Genomic DNA, 23,630 nt, shown 5'->3' with positions numbered 1-23,630 from the left:
ACCTCTGCTAAGAACTTCACCATCAGCCCTCATTCAAGCAACATTATCACTGTAATTAATGACAGCATATATTAAAACAATGAGAAGTATGCTCCGCTTACAAATTGCTGGGAGGGCAGGAACAGATAAACTACTTTGCTCAGCCAGAATTCCTGCAACAACATATCTGCTACATGTACCTATCTTTTAACAGCTTTCAGCTGAGTGATACATACAGAAGACAGATGACTGAGGTAAATCACAATTAAAAATGCAGGAACAGCAGTAAATTAAACAAAAACAAAACCCACAACACAAACCAAAAACCAACCCCAAAATCAAAAAACCAAAAAACCAACTGACAATTCTGCCTTACCTTTCCTTCTGAAAACTGTGGCAAACAGGAACAGAGCTAGACTCTCACTAGGTCTTTCTGAAAATCTTAATCTACAAGTATAAATTTGTGTCAAGACTGAACAGCAATCCTGCTCTTTGCCTTTGATACTTCCTAGAAAGTATTTGGTACAGGCACTTTTACCATTACGTCACTGCAGACATCAAATTGTTGACTTGGCCAGACTTCAGTAAGTCTTGTCTCTCTTTATTCCACAGTCATGTAACACTAGTAACACCTTTAAGCAATTACATGAAGGCAGCAGCACTGGAGACAAACAGTGAGTAAAGTGCAAGCATCAAGAAAGAAGGGCAGCAGAAATGGAGATAGGAGACCTCAGGGAAATCCAGTGTGAGCAAAAGAAACGCAGGGTTTTTTTTTCTCTGCTTCCAATAAATGGATAAATTTCTAGACACATTTTCCAAACAGAACAGCTGTATCTGTGTCCATCCAGCAGTTGTGTTCACAAACCTCCACGAAAACCAAACAGCAACCCAAAGTGAATCCACTGTTGCTTCCAACAACTGGACACAGTTTAACAGACTGCATCACAGGGAGGATGGCATTCTGCCTCTGTGAAGCTTGGGAAAACTGAACAAATGCATGGGAATGACATAACCTGCATTCCTACTGAAAAGTAACGTTCACCCCATTTTATTCATAGGTTTTCACAATAAAAGTTGGATCAGATTTTTAACATGATGGATGATCTCTGGTGTGGAAGCTACATTTGCACAATCAAAGGGGTTGCACAGAAAAAAGCATTTGTTTTTATTCTTTTCACAATTTAAAACTTCATTTTATGGATTCTTCTTCTTTATCTTAAGAGACAAGGTCTTTTCAAATAAACAATTACAAAAGTAACTAGAGATAATAGTTCTTATAATGGCAGACCAATTAGTTTTAGCCAAGTTTGCAAAAAACCTCAACATGAGCAGCAGAAACACTGGATTCCAGGAACTGCAATCTCTGATTTATCATTTTAAATCATGTTATCAGCAGCAAAACAGTGGCTCAGAAATTAAAGGAATGACAAATATCTGAGCTCTCTCTGTGTCTGCTCTATAAAAAGTATCACTTTGCTTTTTTCATTTGGTTAAAAACTAAGGTTTTGTATTTGAACTTTAAAGATAGCTCGAAATGCAAAGCAATATATACTGAAATGATATAGTATTGTCGGAAATTTTTCAAAGCTTTTAGAAGCATACAAAAATATAACTCTTTCTATGGCACTTAATGAAATATCAGCTAAAGAATTAAGAAAAATAACACAATTTTTTAAAATATGAATTTGCTATGAAAATATATTCGTATTTTAGATAATAAGAAATACAACATTTTACCTACCTTCACATGTAGCATTCCAATCTTGCTTTCAACCTATGCCACTCTTCTGTATATTTTCAATTTACTTACAGATAATCTTTCCAACATTACAGTCATGTGCATAAATGTAAGCATGCATGCAAGCTCCTGAAGGACTGACTCAGCAGGAAATCTAAGTGCCTGATGCTGCTCTCAATGAAGTGAAAGGGCCATAGACAGATGCATATGCTAGAACATATACTGATGAATACAGCAGTCTATCTTAGTGGAGTCACCAGTCTCCCACAATTACTGGTTTTCAAAGAAAGGACTAGGGACTCCCAGAACAGAGTACTACAGAACATTTTGTTCATTTCCTAACCCATACCAGGTAACCAAAATACTTGTGTATTAACCTTCATAAATGTTAGGAAATGCTAATACTTTAATATATGTTTAATAACTATTAAATTTAGGTCTCAAAAACACTTTGAACCAATATTTATGAGTTGTGACTCAGGTTTTCAAAACTATCACGTATATACAGACAGCTCAGAATGCATTTCACGTGGATCTGACTACCCAGAAACCTTCAGCTTTTCTGAAAGTTCTAACTCTGCAAAAAAAGAACTAAACATGTCAGTACCTTCACATTCTATTTGCTCTCATTAAATGGCTATATATATTTACGCATGGTATTAAGGACCACCTGTTTTTTCCCCCCCCCTTCCATGATAGTCTGGCTGGTGGGGTGTTTTTGTTTGGTTGGTTGGTTGTTGGGTTTTTTCCTCCTTTTCTTTTCCTTTGACTATGTTCCACTCTTACTTGTCCTTTTTCTAAATGGGTAGTCTGAAAGTTCTGCAAACCTCCTCATGCAAAAGTGTCTTAGGAATGTAAAGAATTATGTTATGTCTTCGAGATTGAGTTGAGCATCACATTATAATCCTCAATTTTCCGTGTCTTTTGTCACTAAGCGGGAGCAGGACTAGGCCATATAATTATAGCTCCAGCAAAAGGTTCAACAGCTAGTATCTTTAAGCTTTATCATCAAAGATCATGTGCCAACCACCTATTCCAGTCCAGTTGTCCAATGGCATCAATTGCTGGTTTTTATCAGTAATGATGTTTCTGTACTCTTTTTCTGTTCAAGTATAAGAGATATATTCTCCCATGAAAACACTAAAATATCATATGAAGTTCATTGCAACACAAAGGTTACTCTATGGTAAAACCCCCTCACTTTTGGCAAAAGTGGTTCGTTTCCCTCCCCCCACTTTTTAAAAAAAAATTTTAAGGACTTTAAACATTAGCATTCCTTAATAAAGGACACATCAAATACAAATACAAAGCCACACAACATGCATAAAAAAGAAGGGTTAAAATGCAACTGTATTTCACAGACACAAGTCACAGTCATTAAATTAAATCATAACACATACATTATAACTTATTTATTATTTCAAGCTATACAGGCAACATAGCACCAAAATGGAGAAATTTCCTCTAAACTTGATGAACAGTACACAAGTATTTGTTTTGCAATTTTAGAAACAAGTATTTTCTTTCATTTTTCATCAGAATTACCCTAAATGAAATCCACTATCCCAAGTCTGTTTTATGACATTATTTGGGTAGTGACATATGTTATCAGTTATCTCTGAAAAGGCAACCCCCATTTCCAAAGTTTTTAAAAATTAATAGCACATGCTAACATTAAGATTTCAGCCAGTGGAATATTAAATAAATGTATTGTATTGGTAATGAGGTATTCTGAAGTTCAACATTAGGCAGCAGTGGAAATAGAGGTAAAAGACTGAAACTGGTTTTGAAAACCAAGTTCAGTGATTCTGAATTCCCTTTTAATATAAAAGATTATCTTTAAAGATATAAATACTTTTTACACATTAGAAAAAGTGAATGAAGGCACTTATCATACATAGCAAGAATTTTTGCATTAAAATTAAAGCAAATAAATATCTTATGCAAGTTTGAGTTGCTTCTGCTCCTGCAGAAGTCAATGGGATGCCCGGCAGTAAAAACACTGGAAGGGGACTGGGATGTCAATTCTTAAAAAATAAATTTATATTCATTAAAAGTAATAATAATTTTCTTCCACTAGTGCAAATACAGAATTACATTGAAATTATTCTGGAGCAACTAAAGAAAACTGAAGAACTAGAAAAATAGCAGTAAGATATTTTTGACACTTAAAGATGACTTGGAAGATGAGCTGACCCACTCTTTTTATTTCTATTTTCTCCAAAATCACAAGTAACACTTATGAAATTACATAAAAATCCGAACAGTGAGAAGAAAAAAAAATTCTTTATTTTATTAACATTTCAGACAAACAAAATATAATTATCTTCTGTAAGGGTCAAATCTTGCCTGTATCACTGACCATAAAGTCACCTCAGCGCAATCAGATCTAGACTGTTCCCAAAGAACTCAGAAAAACTAACAGTCTAAAACTGTAGTTTTGTGGAACTTCTTTTTTAACATAATTTGAACAGTTAGTGAAACACTTGTCTGTGATACTCAATTTCTTGACTAACAACAAAGTACAATTGACATAACTAGTTCGTAAGTCAGTGTTTCATTCTTTTAATGGCGTTACAACAGCGCAAAAGCAGTCTGCACTAGTACTACTCTTGGGAAAGTTGAGTCTGTCCGCTTTTAATCTCAGCTCCTTTTAATTACAGAAAGTATCTTCAAAAACTTTAAAGTAATTAAGAAAAGAATTCTACAGTTATTATCTGACTTCACAACTGGTATATGGTAAAATTTTAGGACAAATCCTTCATAAGTCATATCTCAACTCACAATACAAATGTGAAGTAAAAGAGCATGAAGACCACATGCTAAGAAAGCAAATGTAAGAAAACAAAGTGCTAATGACTGCATTACAATTAACTCACACTAGAGAGTACAGATCCTCTTCCATTAGTATTCAAATAAAATTCCAAATGTAGATGTCTTCAAGAAAATCTACCAGAAAATAAAGAACCTCAAGATGGACCTTAACTTTGCTATGCTCTGAACCATAACCGGCAGTGCTTAGCAACAAAGCTGCACAATGACTCTATGTGGAACTGTTCAGATGGGAAAACTAGAACACCTCAAAAAGACTGACTGCTTGAGGTAAAACTCAGGATGATACAGAGCAAAGGCATAACTGTTTGCTTTTGTGGCAATATTTGTTACCTTCAAGTTATAGCAGCTTCCTGTGCTGCATCTGCTCAGATAAGACATGCACGCAGTAAGCTATTTGGTTTCAAATGTGCCATGAAGATTTACTGATAATAGACTACCTCAATGACCTTTAGGTAACACTCAGTTGCAGTCTGGATTCAGCAATCCAGCCACATATTCTTTCCAAAGGAATGAGAATAAGGTTGAAAACCCGACATATATTTCCAGCTGTGACATACCTGGTTAAAAATGACTTTAGCAATTTAGGTTGCTATCCACACTCACACAAAAATGAAAACCCTACTGAAATATAAAGCTTCAAGGTAGCATCAACTGCTACCACCAACTGCCTATGCAGGAACCTTGCTCTTTGGCCTCCTGGCTCTCCAAGCGTCTTGGTAAGCACTGAAAAACTATGGCGGACCAAAAATAAAATCAAACTCCTAAATTTATCAAAATTCATCCAAAAATGTGAACAAACTTTCCTCATTATGTGAAGCTGGAAGTATTGTCTTCCCATTTATGAATAGACTACTTTATTTCTCCAGTGTAATTCCTCCTCGCACTCCATAAAACTCCATATTTTAAAGAAAATATCTAAAATGAAAGGTACACAGCACAGTAAAAGCATGTATGTATCAGGAATTTTGAGAAAGTTACACTTGTTATCTATTATCCAGTAACAACCTAGGAGGCATGGAAAAAGGGACTAGAAAGGAAGATATGACCAATAAACCAAGAGATAAATACTAAAGTCTTAAAAGAAACCAAGATAAAAAAGGGGAAGCTTCAGTTAGTAATCAAATACGATCCTTGAAGGGAAGGTACCAGAAAAACACTCCACTAAGAAAAGCATATTAGATGTGTATGCTGAACCCCAGAAAGAAGAGTAAAACAAAAAGTAAGTTCACTTCACACATTTTGCCCAGGTACCAGGTCAGGGCTTTGGCACTGGAAATCTAACTTGCTACTGCCTGTCAAACTATTTCCCAGCCAAGTACTGCTAAAAATAGTAAAGTAGTATCACTACTTTACATTGGTGCTATACATGAAAGCTTTGCAAGACTGTGTATGTATCTGCATTATGTATTGGAAGATTCATTGTATCTAAACATAACCATTGATCCAACCCTCAGTTGATTTGATTATATTCCCACATAACTTTTCATCAGGTAACAGACAATTGTTTGTCTAGAACACTAAAGCATGTGGATATGGGAAATGTTGTTCAAAGGAAAAGCAGCTCAGTATTGAAAACAAAGCAGCACTCTTGAACTCTGTTAGGATAGATTACTCTACAACTCTCCTAGCACAACGTTATTAAATCTAGTCATTACATTTCAGTTTTAAAACCTTATGGTTCCACATTAATATAAGGAAAAACTTTTTCACTGTGAGGGTGACAGAGCACTGGAACAGGCTGCCCAGAGAGGTTGTGGAGTCTCCTTCTCTGGAGATATTCAAAACCCGCCTGGACGCGTTCCTGTGTGACCTACTCTAGGTGGTCCTGCTCTGGCAGGGGGGTTGGACTAGATCTTTCAAGGTCCCTTCCAACTCCTAACATTCTGTGATTCTGTAGTACCTTTGTGAATCTGTAATACTCTTTTCATGCTTTTTGTAAAAAACTTCTTAGGTCAGAAAACCTGAACCACTCTGATGAAAATTAATACAATAAATCAGAAGTCTTACTGCATGGACTAAACAGAAAAATCCAGTAATACACTGTGGAAAGAAGGGATAAAAATCTATACTAGAACAAAGTACTTTTAGCCAGCTGTCAGAATGCTATGGATTTTTTCTTGACGTTATATAACGTGACATATGGTTTCCATAATTTGCCTCAATCCCTTCACCAATGAAACCAGAATAGTCTAAAAGAAAAATATCCAAGATATACGGATCAAATTTACTGGTGGCGCAATTCCTTTAAAATACTAACTATGTTTACATCAAGGATTATTTAACTTATATACATATTTATAATGTATTTATATCAAAAATACAGATCTGTATTGTAATTTTTGTATATCAAAAAAGAGGTAGTGTACTGAGCTACATGTCGATTAGTGTACTTAGACACATTCCAATTAGGCAATGAAACCAAATGTTTCAAATTTTGAAGCACTTGACTTTAGGGATGTTTGTACAACATTTATCAACCTCATTTACATTAAGAATTGACACCAATATTCTTTGAAAACAAGGCAGAGTCCCTCAAGAAGCATGGACTGGATGTAAACCCCCTCCATTTCCTTTGGGTTTTGATAAAAAGGCAGTGGAGGGGAAGAAAAAAAAAAAAAGAGAAAAAGATGAGCATGATTCATTTCTTACTAAAGAAAATTCTCTTAGAAAGTTGTATAAAACTAAGAGGGCAGAAGACGTAAGCTACAATCTAAAAAGATTATTCTTGAGAGTCTCTCAATGACCTACAAATCAAATTAATTCAAGTTACAGGCAAAAGGATGTATTTCCTAGCCATCCTCGCAGTAAAACTTCAGAGTGTCTTTCTGGCTTGGATATCATGATACGAAAATTCTGGACTGAATTAAAGTTCCAAAGATTCAAAGAATCAAAGTTTCTGAATATGCATATTTCTGAGAAAGTGTCCTGGAGTGGTACAAGCCTTTAGAATTTGAGGTTTACTTGCCTCACATCCCTTTGGACAACTGCAGAAACCAGCAACAGAGGAGTACATAGCCTTTAAGCTTTGTAACAGTCAGCTCTGGTAGCCAGAGACAGATACTATAAAGTAGTAACAGCCCATAGGCTGCTAAACTGCAGAAAGCATCAACGAGAATTCTGGCTTCAAATCATAAACAGAGCCTTCCTTGCAACGGCCCTATTGTGCATTTACAAGATATGTTTTATTTTAATTATGTTGTGCAAAATGAATCAAAAACTGAAAGAAATGTACTTACACAGCATATTGCTAAAAGTCTTCTATCCTCAAATATATAGTGATAGATACTGGAAGAAGTTAGAATGCCCCAATATGGAAGAGAACATAAAAGATGCTGACAACCGATAAATTAGGACAAACCCTCTGCATGGTGTATCAGGTTCTTGACTCAGGATTTTGAATTAGTCTTAGCTAATTTGACTTCTTCTGAATCTATTTTTGCTGGAATCTAAAAATCCAAGAGGAAACCATCTGGCTATGTAAAAGCTGGAATAATCTGCGATCAAAGCTCTTAGTTCAGACATGGTTTAGACATATCTACATCAGAATGAGGAAAAGGGTTTTTTTACATCATTTTGACAGCCATTTCTGAACTGTCTGGGCCAGGGACAGGCCAATATTCAAGGAGTTGTTCCAGGTAAAGCAATTGCTCACTTCTACCCACCCTCTCCACGTATTACATTTGTGCTCTGCAGGCCAGAAGTAAAAGACAGCAGAATCTATTATGGCAAATTACACTACCTGGGGGAAGTCTCACATTTCAGATTCTACCTAAGTTTTGACAGTAGAATCTCACTAGTAAATGTAAAAGTGCAATGCATTGCTGTCCAGACACAGAAATATTACTCAATACTTTTATCAAAAATACAAATAGTGTTTTATCTGGTTCTTGCTGTCTTTATAGAGAAGGGTGTTAAGTGTAGATGTGACATGCTTGATGACTCTGGCCTCCAGAGAGTGTCCAGTCATTAACAGTCCCCTATATTAGAGCATACTGTATGCCAGAAAGGCATAAGACAGGCAGAAGCATGATCTGTTGACAAACTACCACATCACTAGTCCACCACCCACAGGGGAAGGCTAAACAAAGCTCTTTGTGTTAGGCTACAACAGTGTTTCTGTGACTAAAGCTTTTACTGCTCTTTCATAATAGTCATCCTCAATGAATAAATTTTGCTCTGTTTAAACAGCAACAAAAATTAACTGAAGTTTATGTGTTGGCAGCATTCAACCTGGCTAAATATCTAACCAGTGACAGCATACTTAACAAACCATGCCATATGTGACACTTACAATACATTACAATAGCTTCCAGGTAACCTATTAGTGCAGGACAAACTGCATCACTCAGGGAACGAACAGGCTGTGAATAACTTCAGTCTAAAAGGAAAACAAACATTGAGTTCAAAGACAACTGTGTGCTGAATGCCCTGCTTGTCTTCTCAGCACCTGAAGCATACAGATTAAATAAGCGTTAGCAAGTCACTACTAATTATTTGGCTAATGGCTAAATAAGATTACTGTCATGTCTGTTAAACACAAACCCGAAACTCTGTTTTGCACAGTGGAAGAAAGAGATAACTGTGGTAAATTATTAGTTCAAACTTCCATTTTAAAGTCAATTTGCAATAAATTAGAATAGATTATATGAATACTAATAAATTATTTAAAGTTGAAATTGGACAATATTTTAAAAAATGTTTCCACGTTAACTCAAAGAACCAAATTACATAATTTTATTAATTAAAAAAAAATAAATAATAGAACTTTTGTCCTAGTCCATCTCCCAGGGATGTTAATGACAGGTTTTTAACTGATTTCAATGGAACCAGAACTGGATCCTGTCTCCTTTTGATTGCCATTATTCTCCTCAGAATTGAGCATAATAATAAATATTGTTGTCAAATGCACAGCTTGGGAAATATAACGTACTCTAGGTTGTAGAGCTTGCTATGATTACTTCAGTATGTTAATAATTTGGTAGTGGCAATTTTAAAGATCAGTGGTGATTACTGTAGGCAATTTTACACATTAATAGACAGTGACATGTAGACAATAACATATTATAGTTACATACATAATTTTACAGACAGCTTTAATTAGTCACTGTTTTAAAATCACAAATATAAACTTTTATACACAAATGTACATGTAATAGGGAGTAAAATGTTTGATGACAGAGTGTAATATACATGTGTGTGAGCTAATTTATACTTAAATATACTATTAGAAAAGTTATGCACCAAAAAGCCTTTTTTTTTTTTTTTTTTACAAATATAAATACGTAGATAATACTACAGTATAAATTACAGCATATACTTTTAAATTTAAACATAGATCGAATCATAACCCTTCAAAATAGAACGACCTGTTAGGTATTGCTATCAGCTATGATGATTTCTGATAATCTTAAAAATATTCCCTATGATGTTTTACAGAGCATGATACTGTTCCCACTGAAGTAAATGGCTGTTTCCCATTTAATTCAATGACTGCAGGAACAGTTGCTGAATAAAACTACGTAGACCATATTTCACATGCATTATTATTTCACTGGTATCAAATAAAATAATCATTTTTAAAAGGCAAGGGGAAATAAGAGTGACAGAAAGAACAAGAAAGCAAAAAAATATTAGTGAATGCTATCGTACCGATTTCCACGGTCCCCGATGCCATGAAACATCACCAGGGCAAGAATGCACATTACATTGTGCCATATTAGGCGGCTTGTCTAGAATTTCACAGTTTTGATCACCCAACATTTGGCCAGTAGGAAGCTGACAAATCACCAGTCTTGTCTTTATTCCATCTCCACAAGTCTGAGTACACTGAAATACAGAATTTTATATGCAATATTTTTGTTAAGGGAGTCATCACATACCACTAAACCAAAAAGATACAGCAATAATCAGTACATGTTCATATTTACTATGTCTATTTTCATATTCCCTGGACACTCAATTCAAGAATAAGGATTTACAGTTTACTCTCATTTAACAAAAAAGCAATTCTCCGACCAAAACGTTTACCAAACTACATTTTTATAGTTTATCAAGTGATTTTCTGCAAAAAGTCTCAGTTACAGAGAATCTGCTCTGTCAAAGAGAAGTAACCATTTCTGAGAATAAGCATGCATATCTGTCTCTCTTTCATAGAAGAAAAAGATGGAAATCGGTCCTAAAACAGTTTTCCCTTCCAGAAAAGAGAAAACTCAGACACTGGGCACGCTTTCTCATAGTCTAACTTACACAGACTAAGTGTAAAATACTTACAGGATGTGTTTTATGGGTTTCAGTTTTCCTGTAATTCTGCAATATCAGACAAAAATACTAATTCTCCTTTCTATTAAAAACAATCTGATCATAAGTGAGCATGTTCCAATAGTTCATAGCTTTTTACTGTATCTCAGAGGATTCTAAATCAGACAAAAACTGCAGCATCTGCATTAATTGGATCCCAAGTCTGCAGCTACAGACAGAAAAACCATGACACTCAGATGGCCTTAGAACTAAATGGCTAGATCTGGCCAAAATGGGGGGGGGGGGGGGGGGGGGGGGGGGATAATCAAACAACTTTCCTTCTTTTCCGAACTCCAGATATTGATGTATCAAGAAAAGACGAGAGGACTCACAAGAGGTTAGATTGGAATGAATGCCAAACTAACCAGCTTTAACTTTTTCTGTAACGTTTGCGCAAGAACATGTAGTCAAGATATGGCACTACACGGCATAGAGAAACTGTTCTTTGTCCAATAATCTATAATGTTTCATGAAAACATTTTAACCCAGGCACCCCTTTCAGATGCATGATCCTATCTTCATACTTCTACATTTGAAACTACAACCAAGTAGATACTCGCAGTTACTCTAGTCAGCACCTATGAAATTTGATGTAATAAAGTTTCGTTATAGCTTCTTGTGCTCAGTTTTTTCTTAGACTAGCTATTACACCGAGGTTTTTCTGCATACAATTCATCTTTCTGTAACAGAAAATAATGTTGTATGATTCAAGACTCAAGATGCTACCGCAACGCTCAATTAAATGTTGTATATCCTCAGCCTGACACAACACTTCTTTTGGATGTATATTTACAGTACTCATATTTGCACTACAGTTCTGGATTTGATCAAAGAACAAAGTTTAGAAACTCATTCTTTTTAAGTAAGTAAAAAAAATGGTGTTCAGTACCATTCACAGTCAAATAATTATGTTACTATTTCTAAGCTTATGCGGTAAATAATGTTCCTCTGAAAGTTAAATGATCTTACTTCTCCCCAGTTCCCATAGTTCCATCGTGGGCAGGGTCCAGAATCACAGTGCCTTGACTCTGGAGGTTTTGTTGCCTCATCACAGTAACTAGCACTTCTTCCTTCCTCATCTTGACATACTACAGCTCGACGGTGAAATCCACCTGCACAAGTGCTAGAGCACTGCCAAAACATGTGAACATATGTATCACCTTTGCATAATTAGAAAAACGTAAAACACGTTGGTTAAAACAACTTAAAATTATTAATTTTTAATGTTAACTTTCAAAACTTAAATTTGCAAGTACAAATTACTACTATGTAGAAGTATTTTAAAGTTGAAACACAGAAAAATTATATTCTCAATTTAATATGTTCTTCACGATAACAACAATTTTTAAAATAGATGCGCTTCTCTTTTGACCAAATCTGTACCACAATAACATTTCGAGAAATGTCAACACACCTGTGAGAGAACAAAAGAATATATTAAAAAAAAAATAGATAAATTCTTACTGCTCCCCAGGGTCCAGTTCTCCATTGATATCCTCCCACTGAGGGACGGTTCCACTGGTTTATATTGTCTTGTAGATTGTGTATTGGAAGGTAGCCTATTTCTGGAAAACGGCTTGGATGGTCATGTATTTTCGGAATATGATGATAAACTGGTGGGCATGGTGGCATGTTACATTCTTGTTCTTTGGAAGGTCGGCCTTCAGGATCACAGTAATTCTCGTTGATTTGTTGATGATAGTTGACACAGATAACTTGTCTTGTTACTATTCCACTATCACATGTAACTGTGCACTGACCAAAAATGAACCCAACATTTGTGACATAACATTGACAGTTAATAACCAAAGACATTTTATATTTACTTTTGACAATAAGAAACATATACTTCATTTTTTCAAGGGATGCAATTTCAGTCATGCTTGCACAGAATATGAAGTCCCAATTTCTAACCAGAGACTTGGGGCAATAATCTAAATAGACACATTAAAAAAAAAAAAGGTACAATTAATACTTACAGGGGACCAATTTCCAACTTGCCACTCTCCACATGGGGTAAAGCAGCTTGATATTTCAGCTGGTCGTGGTAAATGAGCACAGAAAGATTCATCTGCTATTCCTCCATGAGCATCTCTACAACTCACATAGCGAGCACGATCGCCTTTCCCACAGGATGCAGAGCACTGTCAGAGAACAATCCAAGCTCATTGCACTTTAGGAGACCAAAACAAGATCATGCAAGCCTCTGAAATACTAATACAGCTTTTTATCAGTTCAACTTTAGAATTAAACACTGAGAACCGATTTCCATCTCACACTGATGGAGCCATGCATTCAGGAAGGAAAGTGAAATATTGCCAGATGGTTTAGGCTTTAAGAATTCCTGTTGCTTGGAAATGAATTGCATGGCCTTAATTTTTGCAAGGCAATTCAGCGTATCTGAATAGGTAGCATTTTAACTATAACACGGAATTATACAGTTGCAAAGGCAATTTTTTTATTTATTAACAATAGAAACATTAGAAAGTAACTTCCAGAACATTTTAGTTATTCCACAGTGATGCAATATATACAGAAAATGATAAAATAAAAACTGGTATTCACAATCCATTTGCCATTCTAGTTTATATTAGCACATGTTGAGCCCCTTCTGAAGCCTTTATAGCCGAGAAGTTCATGGTGGATTTAGTGAAGCGTTTCCGTGTAGCTTCAGTCTATGCACTCTTTACTGCTATTTATTTAAAATAGTTGTGTGAAGATATAATTGTGTTATATGCTTTGTTAAGAACCTCAAGGGATTCACCATTTTTTATGCTGCTTATTTTACAAATTATATATAATTAGACCTATACAGACCCAAACAGTTTAGTATTGCTATTCACATCAAAGATTTAAATCATATTTTAGAATGAAAGATGTTCTCCAGAACTGGAGCTGAACTGAAACTGACCAAATATTTTAAAAAAAGCACTTCCTTGCACACTTTCAGTCATATGCAAACTATTTTGCTCAGAACACCAGTTCCTAGAACGCTGTTTTTTCCCCCTCCTTATTTTCTCTAGCTAGATTTGAAGTACATAGAATTTGCTGGGAGTGTCTATCTTCTCCTTAAGATTCAAGTTCTTTAAAAAAAAAAAAAAAAAAATAGAATTCCTTTAAAATTTATCCCAAATTTCAGTCTGAAAAATATATTACTGAGAGCTTTATGGAAAAATGCATGAAGGAATGGAGGACTGCTCTGCAAGATGTGACCGCTATTACATTACATACTGGGGTCCATGATCCATATCTCCATTGGGTCACCTTCCCCACATGAACTAGAGGAAGCGACGTAGTCCATAATTTTGTATTTTCTGGACACGAGGGCAACTCACATTCCTGTAGGAGTGAGAAAAAAAATAAAAGCTTTCAAAATACACATTTTGGAACAGCCAAATGTAAAGTAAATGGCTCCCACGCAGAGATCCTACCATTACAATAAACCAGCATTAATTAACAAATAAATGCCTTCTAACTTTTTCCTAGCATTATTCAAAGGCTTTTCCTTGAATTGTGTTGTTTTGTTTCAAATCAAGAGGCAAAGAAAATTTATTTGATGTTAAAGCTGTATTATTAATAACTAATAATATTTGCACTTTGAGGAAGAACTGTGTTGGGTAACTTGCTGGAGACATGAGGCATAGACATTACTGTGCCCTGTTTCATAGCCACATCCAGTACAGAAGAACTGAGAGAAGACAGTGGCTGTGCTGTCCTGTCTTTTATATCTTCAGAGAACACAAAAATTTCAGTCAACAGTTGAACAGGTACCACAATTCAAAATACAAAGCATACTCAAATCCAGTGTTTTCACATGTAAGTGGAAATAAATGTATACCAATTATTTGGCTTTTATACTTTGAAATCTTATTCAAGAAGCCATCAGAGGGCTGGTACCTTGTGACTGGTTTACTCTTGGGGGGGTGAAGCATGTCCCTTACGATGAAAGGCTGAGGGAGCTGGGTCTCCTTGGCTTGGAGGAGACTGAGGGGTGACCTCATTAATGTTTATAAACACAAAAAGGGCGAGTGTCAGAAGGATGGAGCTGGGCTCTTCTCGGTGATGGCCAATGACAGGACAAGTGGCAACGGGTGCAAGCTGGAGCACAGGAGGTTCCACATTAACATAAGGGAAAACTTTTTCACCCTGAGGGTGACAGAGCACTGGAACAGGCTGCCCAGAGAGGTTGTGGAGTCTCCTTCTCTGGAGACATTCAAAACCCGCCTGGACGCGTTCCTGTGTGACCTACTCTAGGTGGTCCTGCTCTGGCAGGGGTGTTGGACTAGACGATCTTTCGAGGTCCCTTCCAACCCCTAACGTTCTGTGATTTCTGTGACCATAGAATCCTTTTTTCCCCTCTTCTCCTTGAGACAAGAAGCAGAGTATGCCCTCAAGGAGGTATGTGGTTACCAGCTTAACTGGATATAAATTAGGCGTATCAATCTGGTAGCCAGGCCAAGATATTAACACATAGCACCTAAGACACCAATTGCTTTTAGTTAAAGGTAAACCCACTGACCGTATCAAAAACTTTTCTTCTGAAAAACGATATATTTAAACTAAGAGAAGTGATGAAGTAAGTAAACTGAGATAAGAAGAAAAGGTAAAGTACTGTATCAATACCATATTGAATCATAATTCATGTCTACTCAGTTTTGAATTAGTATTATTCCAACAACTGAAGCTTTCTTCAAGTAACCATGTTGTTCTTTTAAGAACTATATACAACCACAATTGTAAAGAACGTCAAATAATCAAAGGCCTTTGGATCCCTTCAATCATACACCAAATTTTCAAATCTCCAATCTCCAAATTACCCTAGGCCAAATTTGAAGTTCAGGAAAAAAGCAGATAGTTTCAGTATTTTTTTCTCATTTTAGAACCGGTTTCCTGCAAGTTCCCTCAAAGAGTCAGTAGACACTTGTATTTAGATACTTTTAACCAAAAAGTACAATCAACTGAAAGGTTGTGGGTTTTTTTAACTTACTTGGTTATCTCTAGGACGAGTAGCAGCATTACATTCCCTGTCATCATCCAAAATAACTCTGTAAGTCCCAGTAACACATTTGACTGCACGCATCTGGTATCCACGTCCACATGTTACAGCACACTGTTGAAGTCAATAATTTCACACACTTGAAATAGCACTATTTATAATCAAGCGTAATTTTTAATTACATTTTCTAGCTTAAAACTCTCTCTAGAATGAATAGGAATGACTACTGGGATGGTGTTAACTTTCTTCATGGCAGACCATATGGTGCTTAAACAGTGTCCATAACACACCAGTATTTTGGCTATTGCTGAACAGTGCTTGTGCAGGATAAAGGTTTTCTCTTTTTTACCGCCTTCTACCCCCTGCAGTGAGTAGGCTGGAGGTGGGCAGGAAACTGGGAGGGAACACAGCCAGGACAGTTGACCCAAACTGATCAAAGGGACAATCCACGCTATGCAATGTCATGCTCAGCAACAAAAACTGGAGTCGAGGAATTGCGGGAGGAGGGAGTAAGCTGCAACTATTAAATGTCTTTCCCTTCAACACAGAATTTGACAAGAGCACACTCAAAGAAGGTACCTAAAATGTTAGATAGCTGAAAATATTGTGCCATAAAGCCCATCCTATAAATGTTGTGGTTCAAGCACTAAAACGGGTAAAAACCCAGGTTGTGAATAGCTATTAGCAGACGGCACAGTGGAAAAGCTGCAATGGAACACTTTGCTCCAGCGACGTGTATTAGTAAATTGCTTGTACAAGCTATTCCAGCAAGGTCATACACAGTGATTTTTTTATTAAGAAGAATTGTATCATGGGACTGAACTAATTTTTTATTTCATTTTTGCTTTTGGCTTGTAGCAACGGAAAGCCAGCACCTTGTGATCAAAAGATTACTCAAAAGGAATTCAACATTATGTTAGACAACAGTGTGGTTGTCTCTCACATGAAAAAATATTACATGAGAAAAGTTCTGTTCAAAAGAAATGTTTAAGTTAAGAATATACTTAATTTCCAAAGCTATATTTATTCCATATTTTACTAACAGGTTATATGTAAAAAAATAAATATCAGCTGCTATTGAGTTATGAATTCTCACTAACAGCCAAGAAACACTGAATAATCCAACACTTCTGTTGGTTTGAGTAACCTGATCTTATGAAAGTTCTATGAAATTGAGTACCTTATTATTTTTCAGTTAATTCTCATCTATGTGGTGACAAAAGTTCCCTTCGCAAATTAATTCATTTTTTCCAGAATTTTGAAGGCACTCTGATATACATTAGATGAGCATCATTACACAGAGCAACATATTTTTCAACAGCACTTTCACATAAAGAGATAGCAGATCTTTTATCACTGAAGGTCAAAACAAACCATAACAACAACAAAATACTATTTTATTTATTTTATTTTTATTATTTAAATTTATTTATTTTTAAATTTAAATTATTATTATAATTTAAATTATTATTTAAATAATAATATTTATTATATTTACTATAAGGGGTTTTTTGCCTGCCATTATTAGCATATACATTTCTATGATCTTAAAGCTACCACTTAAATATGCCCACACACCTATAAATATTTGGTCTTTTACCTGTCTCATTCATCTAAACGGTTTGTCATCTAGATTTTCATTATTCTGGAGATGAAATACATTCATCTGTAAAAGCACCTTTGATATCAAGGCTCAGGGTTAATGACTATTCCAGGCACTTGTATGTGGATGTCCTTAATTACCGGTTAGACAGGCAGTAGGAGCAAACAAACATGTGATTCAACTAATGAAACTGCTTAAGATACAATTAAAATATTTAAAAGGTATTGTTTTGTGATCACTCAGTCTGAACCAAAAAACAAGAAGCCAGGAATCCTTATGTACTCACTGATCCCCAAGGCCCTACTTGCCAAGATGCACATTCATGAAGTTCACATGGTGTTATTGATTCTGGTCTATCATTCGGATTACAGAAATCATCTCTCAGTTGTTCATCATTAAGTTGGCACCACACTTGACGATGCTTCATTCCTCTGCCACACGTGACAGGACACTGTAAAATTAGTAGAGTCATCAGTTTGTAAAGACATGAATCTGCATTAATGGCTTCACTTTCTTTTAATAAGCTGTTGGATTTTAAAGATCACATAAATAACAAAAATGTTCCATGAAGGTAAGTAGTCCAATAAAACTAGTTCTTTTGCGAACCCTCAATTTCCTGTAAACATCAACCCAAATGATAATACAAAGGAACCACTATTAAGTTTCTAAAGCTACAAAAATATAAGAACAATGTACAGACCATTTACTTCCATTAGAATAAAGAATATTTGTTTAAAGTATGAGTGCACGTCACAGTTTTCACAGGAAAAATGTTTAAGCTACCCACGATTCTTTTACACCCATATATTCTATAAGAAAACAGATACAATTCTGTTCTTCAGTTGGCTGGATGGTTCTCATTGCTTCCTAAAAAAGGAAGGTATGCATATTACTGTAGACAGATTTACTTTAAGTGCTACCCTACCTCTTTTAAGGTAACGAAATTGCAGAGAAAAATAAATTCTAGGTGTGTTTTTCAGAAATTCTGATGCCACTTGTACATCTGGGATGTATAGCTGCCAAATGCTAGGACTTCAGAATTTTTATTATCGTGTGTCCCAAAATAGCCAGAACAAAAAACCCAACACTTAAGGCAGCTTATTTTAATATTGATGATCAAGACCAAAGGCATCTTAAGTTCTACATGGTTCATTACCTCGCTCCACTCACTAACAGACCAGCTTGGACATAAGAATTCATTGCAACTCTGTGTTACAACTCTTGGAAGTTCCTGGCATTCTCTGTCAGGAAGGTGACGACCCAAATTGTTCATACAAAAAGCTTCTCTGGTTCTGACACCTCTTTCACAGCTCCTGGAACACTGTGGTATGTAGACAACATTATGAAACAGGAAACATAACATGATAAAACCACGTCAAGAGAGACATCAACGATTGTGTTAGACAAATTTATCCTACATTTAAGCTACAGACTGCTAATATGTTCACGTGAGATAAATTTGGCACTTTGTTTAGCAGTTCCAAGATAAAAACCTTTAATGAAGATTACAGCTGAAATTGCACTTCTTCTTCAAAATACTCAGAACTAAATTATTAAGACTGTAAATAAGATATACACCTTTAACCACCAGATCTCCTCTGCTGCCTTCCAAAGCCAATCTGCAAACAATTTAGCTACAGTTTCTTACAAAAATATGAGGAAGTTGCTGAAATATAAAGATTGGTTTTAGCTCCTCCTACAACTCTGCATTTGACAAACATCACTTTCTTTCAGTTACTTAAACTAAAAAAAAAATATATATATAGAAATAAAAACTTTATATGAACACTAACCAGAACTATAATGCTACAATTACAAGGTTTTGAATTTATACCTCTGACCATTCTGTGTAGTGCCAACTTGTTAACAAACAGTCACCATGACAGGGCTCTCTGGTTGGTGGTTTCTGTTGATCAGTGCAGTACTTATCATCCACTGGAGCACTAAGTCCTTTTGAAATAGAGTACTTCATGCAGTGGATCTCTATAGACCGATATCCTGGGCCACACTTTGATGTGCAGTCACTTTTACCAACATTGTGCCACCTAGGAGGATAAATTGTTATAGAAAGCTAACTATGTTTTAAAAAATAAGACCACGGTGAATAAAGCACTCGGAGAATGTACCAGTAATTGTAATGTAAATACAGATATGCATTTTAGGGAACGGATAAAACTGTTATCTCATGACTGGAATTTTCAAAGCAATATAAAAGAATTTGACTCATAGGCTTAAAAACATCTTTTTAAATTTAAAGAATCTTTTGTCTTAATCTCCTAGGTGACTTTGAAATATGTAAGCTATAATTCTAACTGTTCATCCCCTGAACACTTCAGCGTGGGCTTTCTTAGAGCACAAGAATACAAGTCTGTTTCAAATTAGTTCCAGTTGTGGGTACAGTTCTGGTGAAAAATGTATTCTGCCCAGCGATACAAGCTTTTGCACCAGGATATATAGAATGGATTCACAATCCTAACAAAAGACTTTGTACTTCACCAATAAAAATTAGAAAAGTACACTAGTTCTACTTAGATTCAGAGGTGTAAATATAATGTATAAACCCATTATACCAATAGATTTGAGGAAAGGAAGGAGAGATTGGAGGGATGAGAGAGGTAGAAAGGGGTGGAGGGACAGAGGATAAAGCAATCTGAATTACTTTGTTTCAATCTCTATCAACAAAAATATGTAAGATCACAATAGCTCCATCAGGTAGGAACCTCTTTTTACCTTAATTCACACTCTGTATTACACTCCTCGGCAACATCTGGTAGAGTGGGTATAAGTTCACATCTTTGATCAGACACTACCACATGATCACTTTTACGTATGCATGTCATTCTTCTTCTTCGAATACCTTGAAAAGGAACAAAAAAAAGCTAATAAAGGGCTAAAATAAGAGTGCCTTTTTACACTAATGGATTCCATTCATCATTTAGGCATTTAACTGAGATACACCATTAATACCAATCATTGCATACAGCAAATTCTGCACAAACATGCTGCTTTGCACAGCTGACTACACTCCAGGTGGAGAACAACCTTGTCCCAGTTAATCTTGCCACCTCCCAGCTGTACTACAGTGGTCTCATGGGGATACCAACTTCCAGAAAACCGCAGAAGTGCAACAGTCCATTTACTCATCAGGCTACGTACTCCAAATGTATCATGTCTGTCCTTTGCTAATTACTAAATTTTCAAACCACCATGTTAACTTACAGGTTGTGATGCTTTTCTTTAAGGAAGCAGAAAATCTGATCACAGGGTACCTAAAAGATCTGGAGTGCTGGGAGAAGTACCACAGTTGACAGATGCTCTGCTTCTCTAGCACATGAGCATGTCTACAGCCTGACTCAAAATCAGAAGAAACGCACCACCAGATATCTACAGGCATTTCTAGCACCTGCTAATAGCAGTATTTATCAAAAATATACATTTTATATACATGCTTCATGCATATTGCAGTTTTATTTTTACACTGGAATTGCCTTTAGAATAACAGTCAAAAATTGTAAATACATCTTTAAGTAGCTTCACCCCATGTAGCAGATAATCAATATGAAAGACACTAGACAAATCAGTGATCATCTGCAAACAGGATAACGGAAGCCAAATACATATTAGCACATATATATATATGTGTGTGTGTGTATAGAGAGAGAGACACACAACACACCACTTTCTAAGGATGCAGTTGAATCTAACGAGTCAACTTTTATTTTTATAAACCATGCCTATGGCTACAAAAGAAAGGAACAGAAATGTAGTTTTGACCATAGAATTGCATTGCATAAATACTGAAAATAGCAAAACAAAATCAGAAGCCATTCTGCCCTTAAAGGCTCTGTGCACCCAAAGTTTATTGAGAGCGCCAAGTTTCTTCCTTACAAGTAGGGGTGAAAAAAATCTGAGTCCTTAAGACTAGTCCCTTCATAAGTCATTAGGTCTTTGGTTCTGGTGAAAAAAGAATTCACAGTACCTCGGCACATCTTGCTGCAGTCTTGCCAGGGTCCATAAGGATTCCATGTAAACAGATCATTTCCATCTTCTATTGGGATATTGAATGAATAACGCACATCAGGGTTGTATAAATTCCCTACACACAAAACCTTAATTGAGATAAAATGATAGCTGTTTTTCAGTGAATTTGAACATAAAATTACGAACATAATGATCACGTAGTAAATTTTCAAACTTATGAAAAAAGTAAACATGCACCTGTACGGTTAGCTCTTCTTCGATTCTATCAGTGGTGTTAATTCGTTCTATTGTATTGTTTGAACCACTGTACTCAAAAATGGCTCCTTGTATATTCATTTCTCTTTTTGACATGCTTACAACAAAATTTCCATTCAAGATAAAATTTCCATGAATATCAGACAAAGCTATAAGTAAAATAAAATATTGGAAATAAAGCATGTATTTAATTAAAAGGTTCTATCAATAAAAACTCTTAATAATATATCTTCCCACCAACACTTAGCTTTATTTTAGTCCATGTGTAATACTTTGAAGTTGTATCAAACAGTTTAATGCATGAATTCAATCCTAACGATCAGTAACTTTCACCTAACCAGTTGTCACGGATTTTCTCTGTTGCCTATTCCACATTCTCGTATTTGCTAGAGCTACTTTTAGTGACTTTTAAAAGCAAATTTTAAAGTAAAAATAAAGTAAAACATTAAGCATTCATTATAATAATTCAATATAATGACCAATTTTCAATAACAAAGATGAATAACAAGCTAAAAATTAAATTTAAAAACAAAGTAAAAATTTTCAGTAAAGGCATGCTATTCAGGCATTACTTTCTTTGAAATGGCAGCTAATGTTAGGGGTGAGGGTTGTTTCTCTGTCCTGCAAGATGCATGTGCAACAACAGGGCAACAGGTAGCAAGGAAAACATTTTGAAAACTCTGAAGTTTGTTGAGTAGCATGGTAACGGAAGATGAGACAAGGAAAAGTACTAATATTCTCTCAGACACTTCAGATAGAACAGAAATACTGTGAAATAGAACAACCAAGATTTTTGGTACGATGTGCTTATGATTTCTTTGCTCCTCTTGCACATTTGCAAATCTATCAACATGTGACCTTTACACTCAGATATGGTAGAAAAAATAGAAACATAAAACAACTGATAAGTTCGCCAAAGGTCAGATTGCTTTGTTTATAAACAAAGTGTATGCTTCGAAGATTTAAAACCACAAATACCTGCATTATTCCTGAGTTCACTTGTGGAGTTTTAATTAACATTGGCACAATAAAGTAAAAAATTGACAAAACGATGCAATGTGCTATCATTCCTATTCTCTGACAAACGAACACACATGTTTAAGAATTAGAAACCTAACATCATCTCACTCATTTTTCCAAAACCTAATACCTACAGAGAGACTTAGGCAAATGATAATACAATGTAATTAGGTATTTGCTCTAAAGAGTTTATCAGACTTCTGATAATACACGGCTACAGTGGACCTCTGGCAAGGGCACAAGAACTATCCACCAATGTTATATACAGGAGACTTTTACCAAGGTAGTTGTCATCTTCTGGTTTCCCTGAGTAGCTGTGCTGCTGAATATCAATGTTTGTTGCTCCTTTGGGAATATTTACTACAACATTGTAACCTGCAATGTAATTATTCACAAATTAATTATATACAGAAACAGTCAATACTAGTCATGCTAGTCAATATGAACTAGTTTTATTCACAAAACCCTACAGTGCACCAGTGACACTCACTGCTGAAAGTCCTCATGTTTTAGGAAGGAAATGTGAATATCTTTATACATATTACATTTCTTTGTTGGTGGTTTTTTTTTTTTTAATTAGTTGAACTGAATTTTTCATTTCATAACTCATTAAAATTCATTTCTGTGTTTAGAAATGTGAACTCAATTCTCTACCAATAACATGAGTTCAACCTACTCAGAAAAATCTCTAGATAGCAGCACCACTCTAGAAAGCAGTCAAGTATATCAACTGGAACTTAAGAAACATTGTGGCTTCTCACAAAGTTTAACCACAAAGCTTTCATACAAGTCTGAATAAGTCACTTAACACCAAATATCTCCACTCCCTGTTTATACAATTGAGTTAGTTTTTCTCTGTCTCACAAGACTATTGCATGCCAGCACTCTAAACAACAAGTCCTAAATACCCAAACATTTCAGTGTTG

General features: G+C 35.5%; 1 protein-coding gene across 1 annotated transcript in view; it reads right to left on the bottom strand.

Moving 5' to 3' along the window:
* ADAMTS20 (ADAM metallopeptidase with thrombospondin type 1 motif 20) overlaps window positions 1-23,630 on the bottom strand; it is a 99,027-nt gene that overhangs the window by 24,376 nt on the left and 51,021 nt on the right. Inside the window, exons 16-28 of the mRNA XM_086472440.1 lie at window positions 22,984-23,079; window positions 21,667-21,833; window positions 21,428-21,557; window positions 20,179-20,305; window positions 19,283-19,493; window positions 18,605-18,769; window positions 17,735-17,899; window positions 15,837-15,959; window positions 14,081-14,188; window positions 12,829-12,993; window positions 12,314-12,604; window positions 11,819-11,980; window positions 10,202-10,378 (exon numbers count right to left, since the gene is read on the bottom strand). Coding sequence (XP_086328566.1) covers window positions 10,202-10,378; window positions 11,819-11,980; window positions 12,314-12,604; window positions 12,829-12,993; window positions 14,081-14,188; window positions 15,837-15,959; window positions 17,735-17,899; window positions 18,605-18,769; window positions 19,283-19,493; window positions 20,179-20,305; window positions 21,428-21,557; window positions 21,667-21,833; window positions 22,984-23,079 — 2,087 coding nt within the window. The remainder of the gene's footprint in view (window positions 1-10,201; window positions 10,379-11,818; window positions 11,981-12,313; window positions 12,605-12,828; window positions 12,994-14,080; window positions 14,189-15,836; window positions 15,960-17,734; window positions 17,900-18,604; window positions 18,770-19,282; window positions 19,494-20,178; window positions 20,306-21,427; window positions 21,558-21,666; window positions 21,834-22,983; window positions 23,080-23,630) is intronic.

This window comes from Leptosomus discolor, chromosome 1 (assembly GCF_034619465.1).
Source record: "Leptosomus discolor isolate bLepDis1 chromosome 1, bLepDis1.hap2, whole genome shotgun sequence".
Taxonomy (NCBI): Eukaryota; Metazoa; Chordata; class Aves; order Leptosomiformes; family Leptosomidae; genus Leptosomus; species Leptosomus discolor.
Note: the sequence above shows the minus strand (reverse complement) of the source record. Positions and strands in the feature narration are given on the sequence as shown.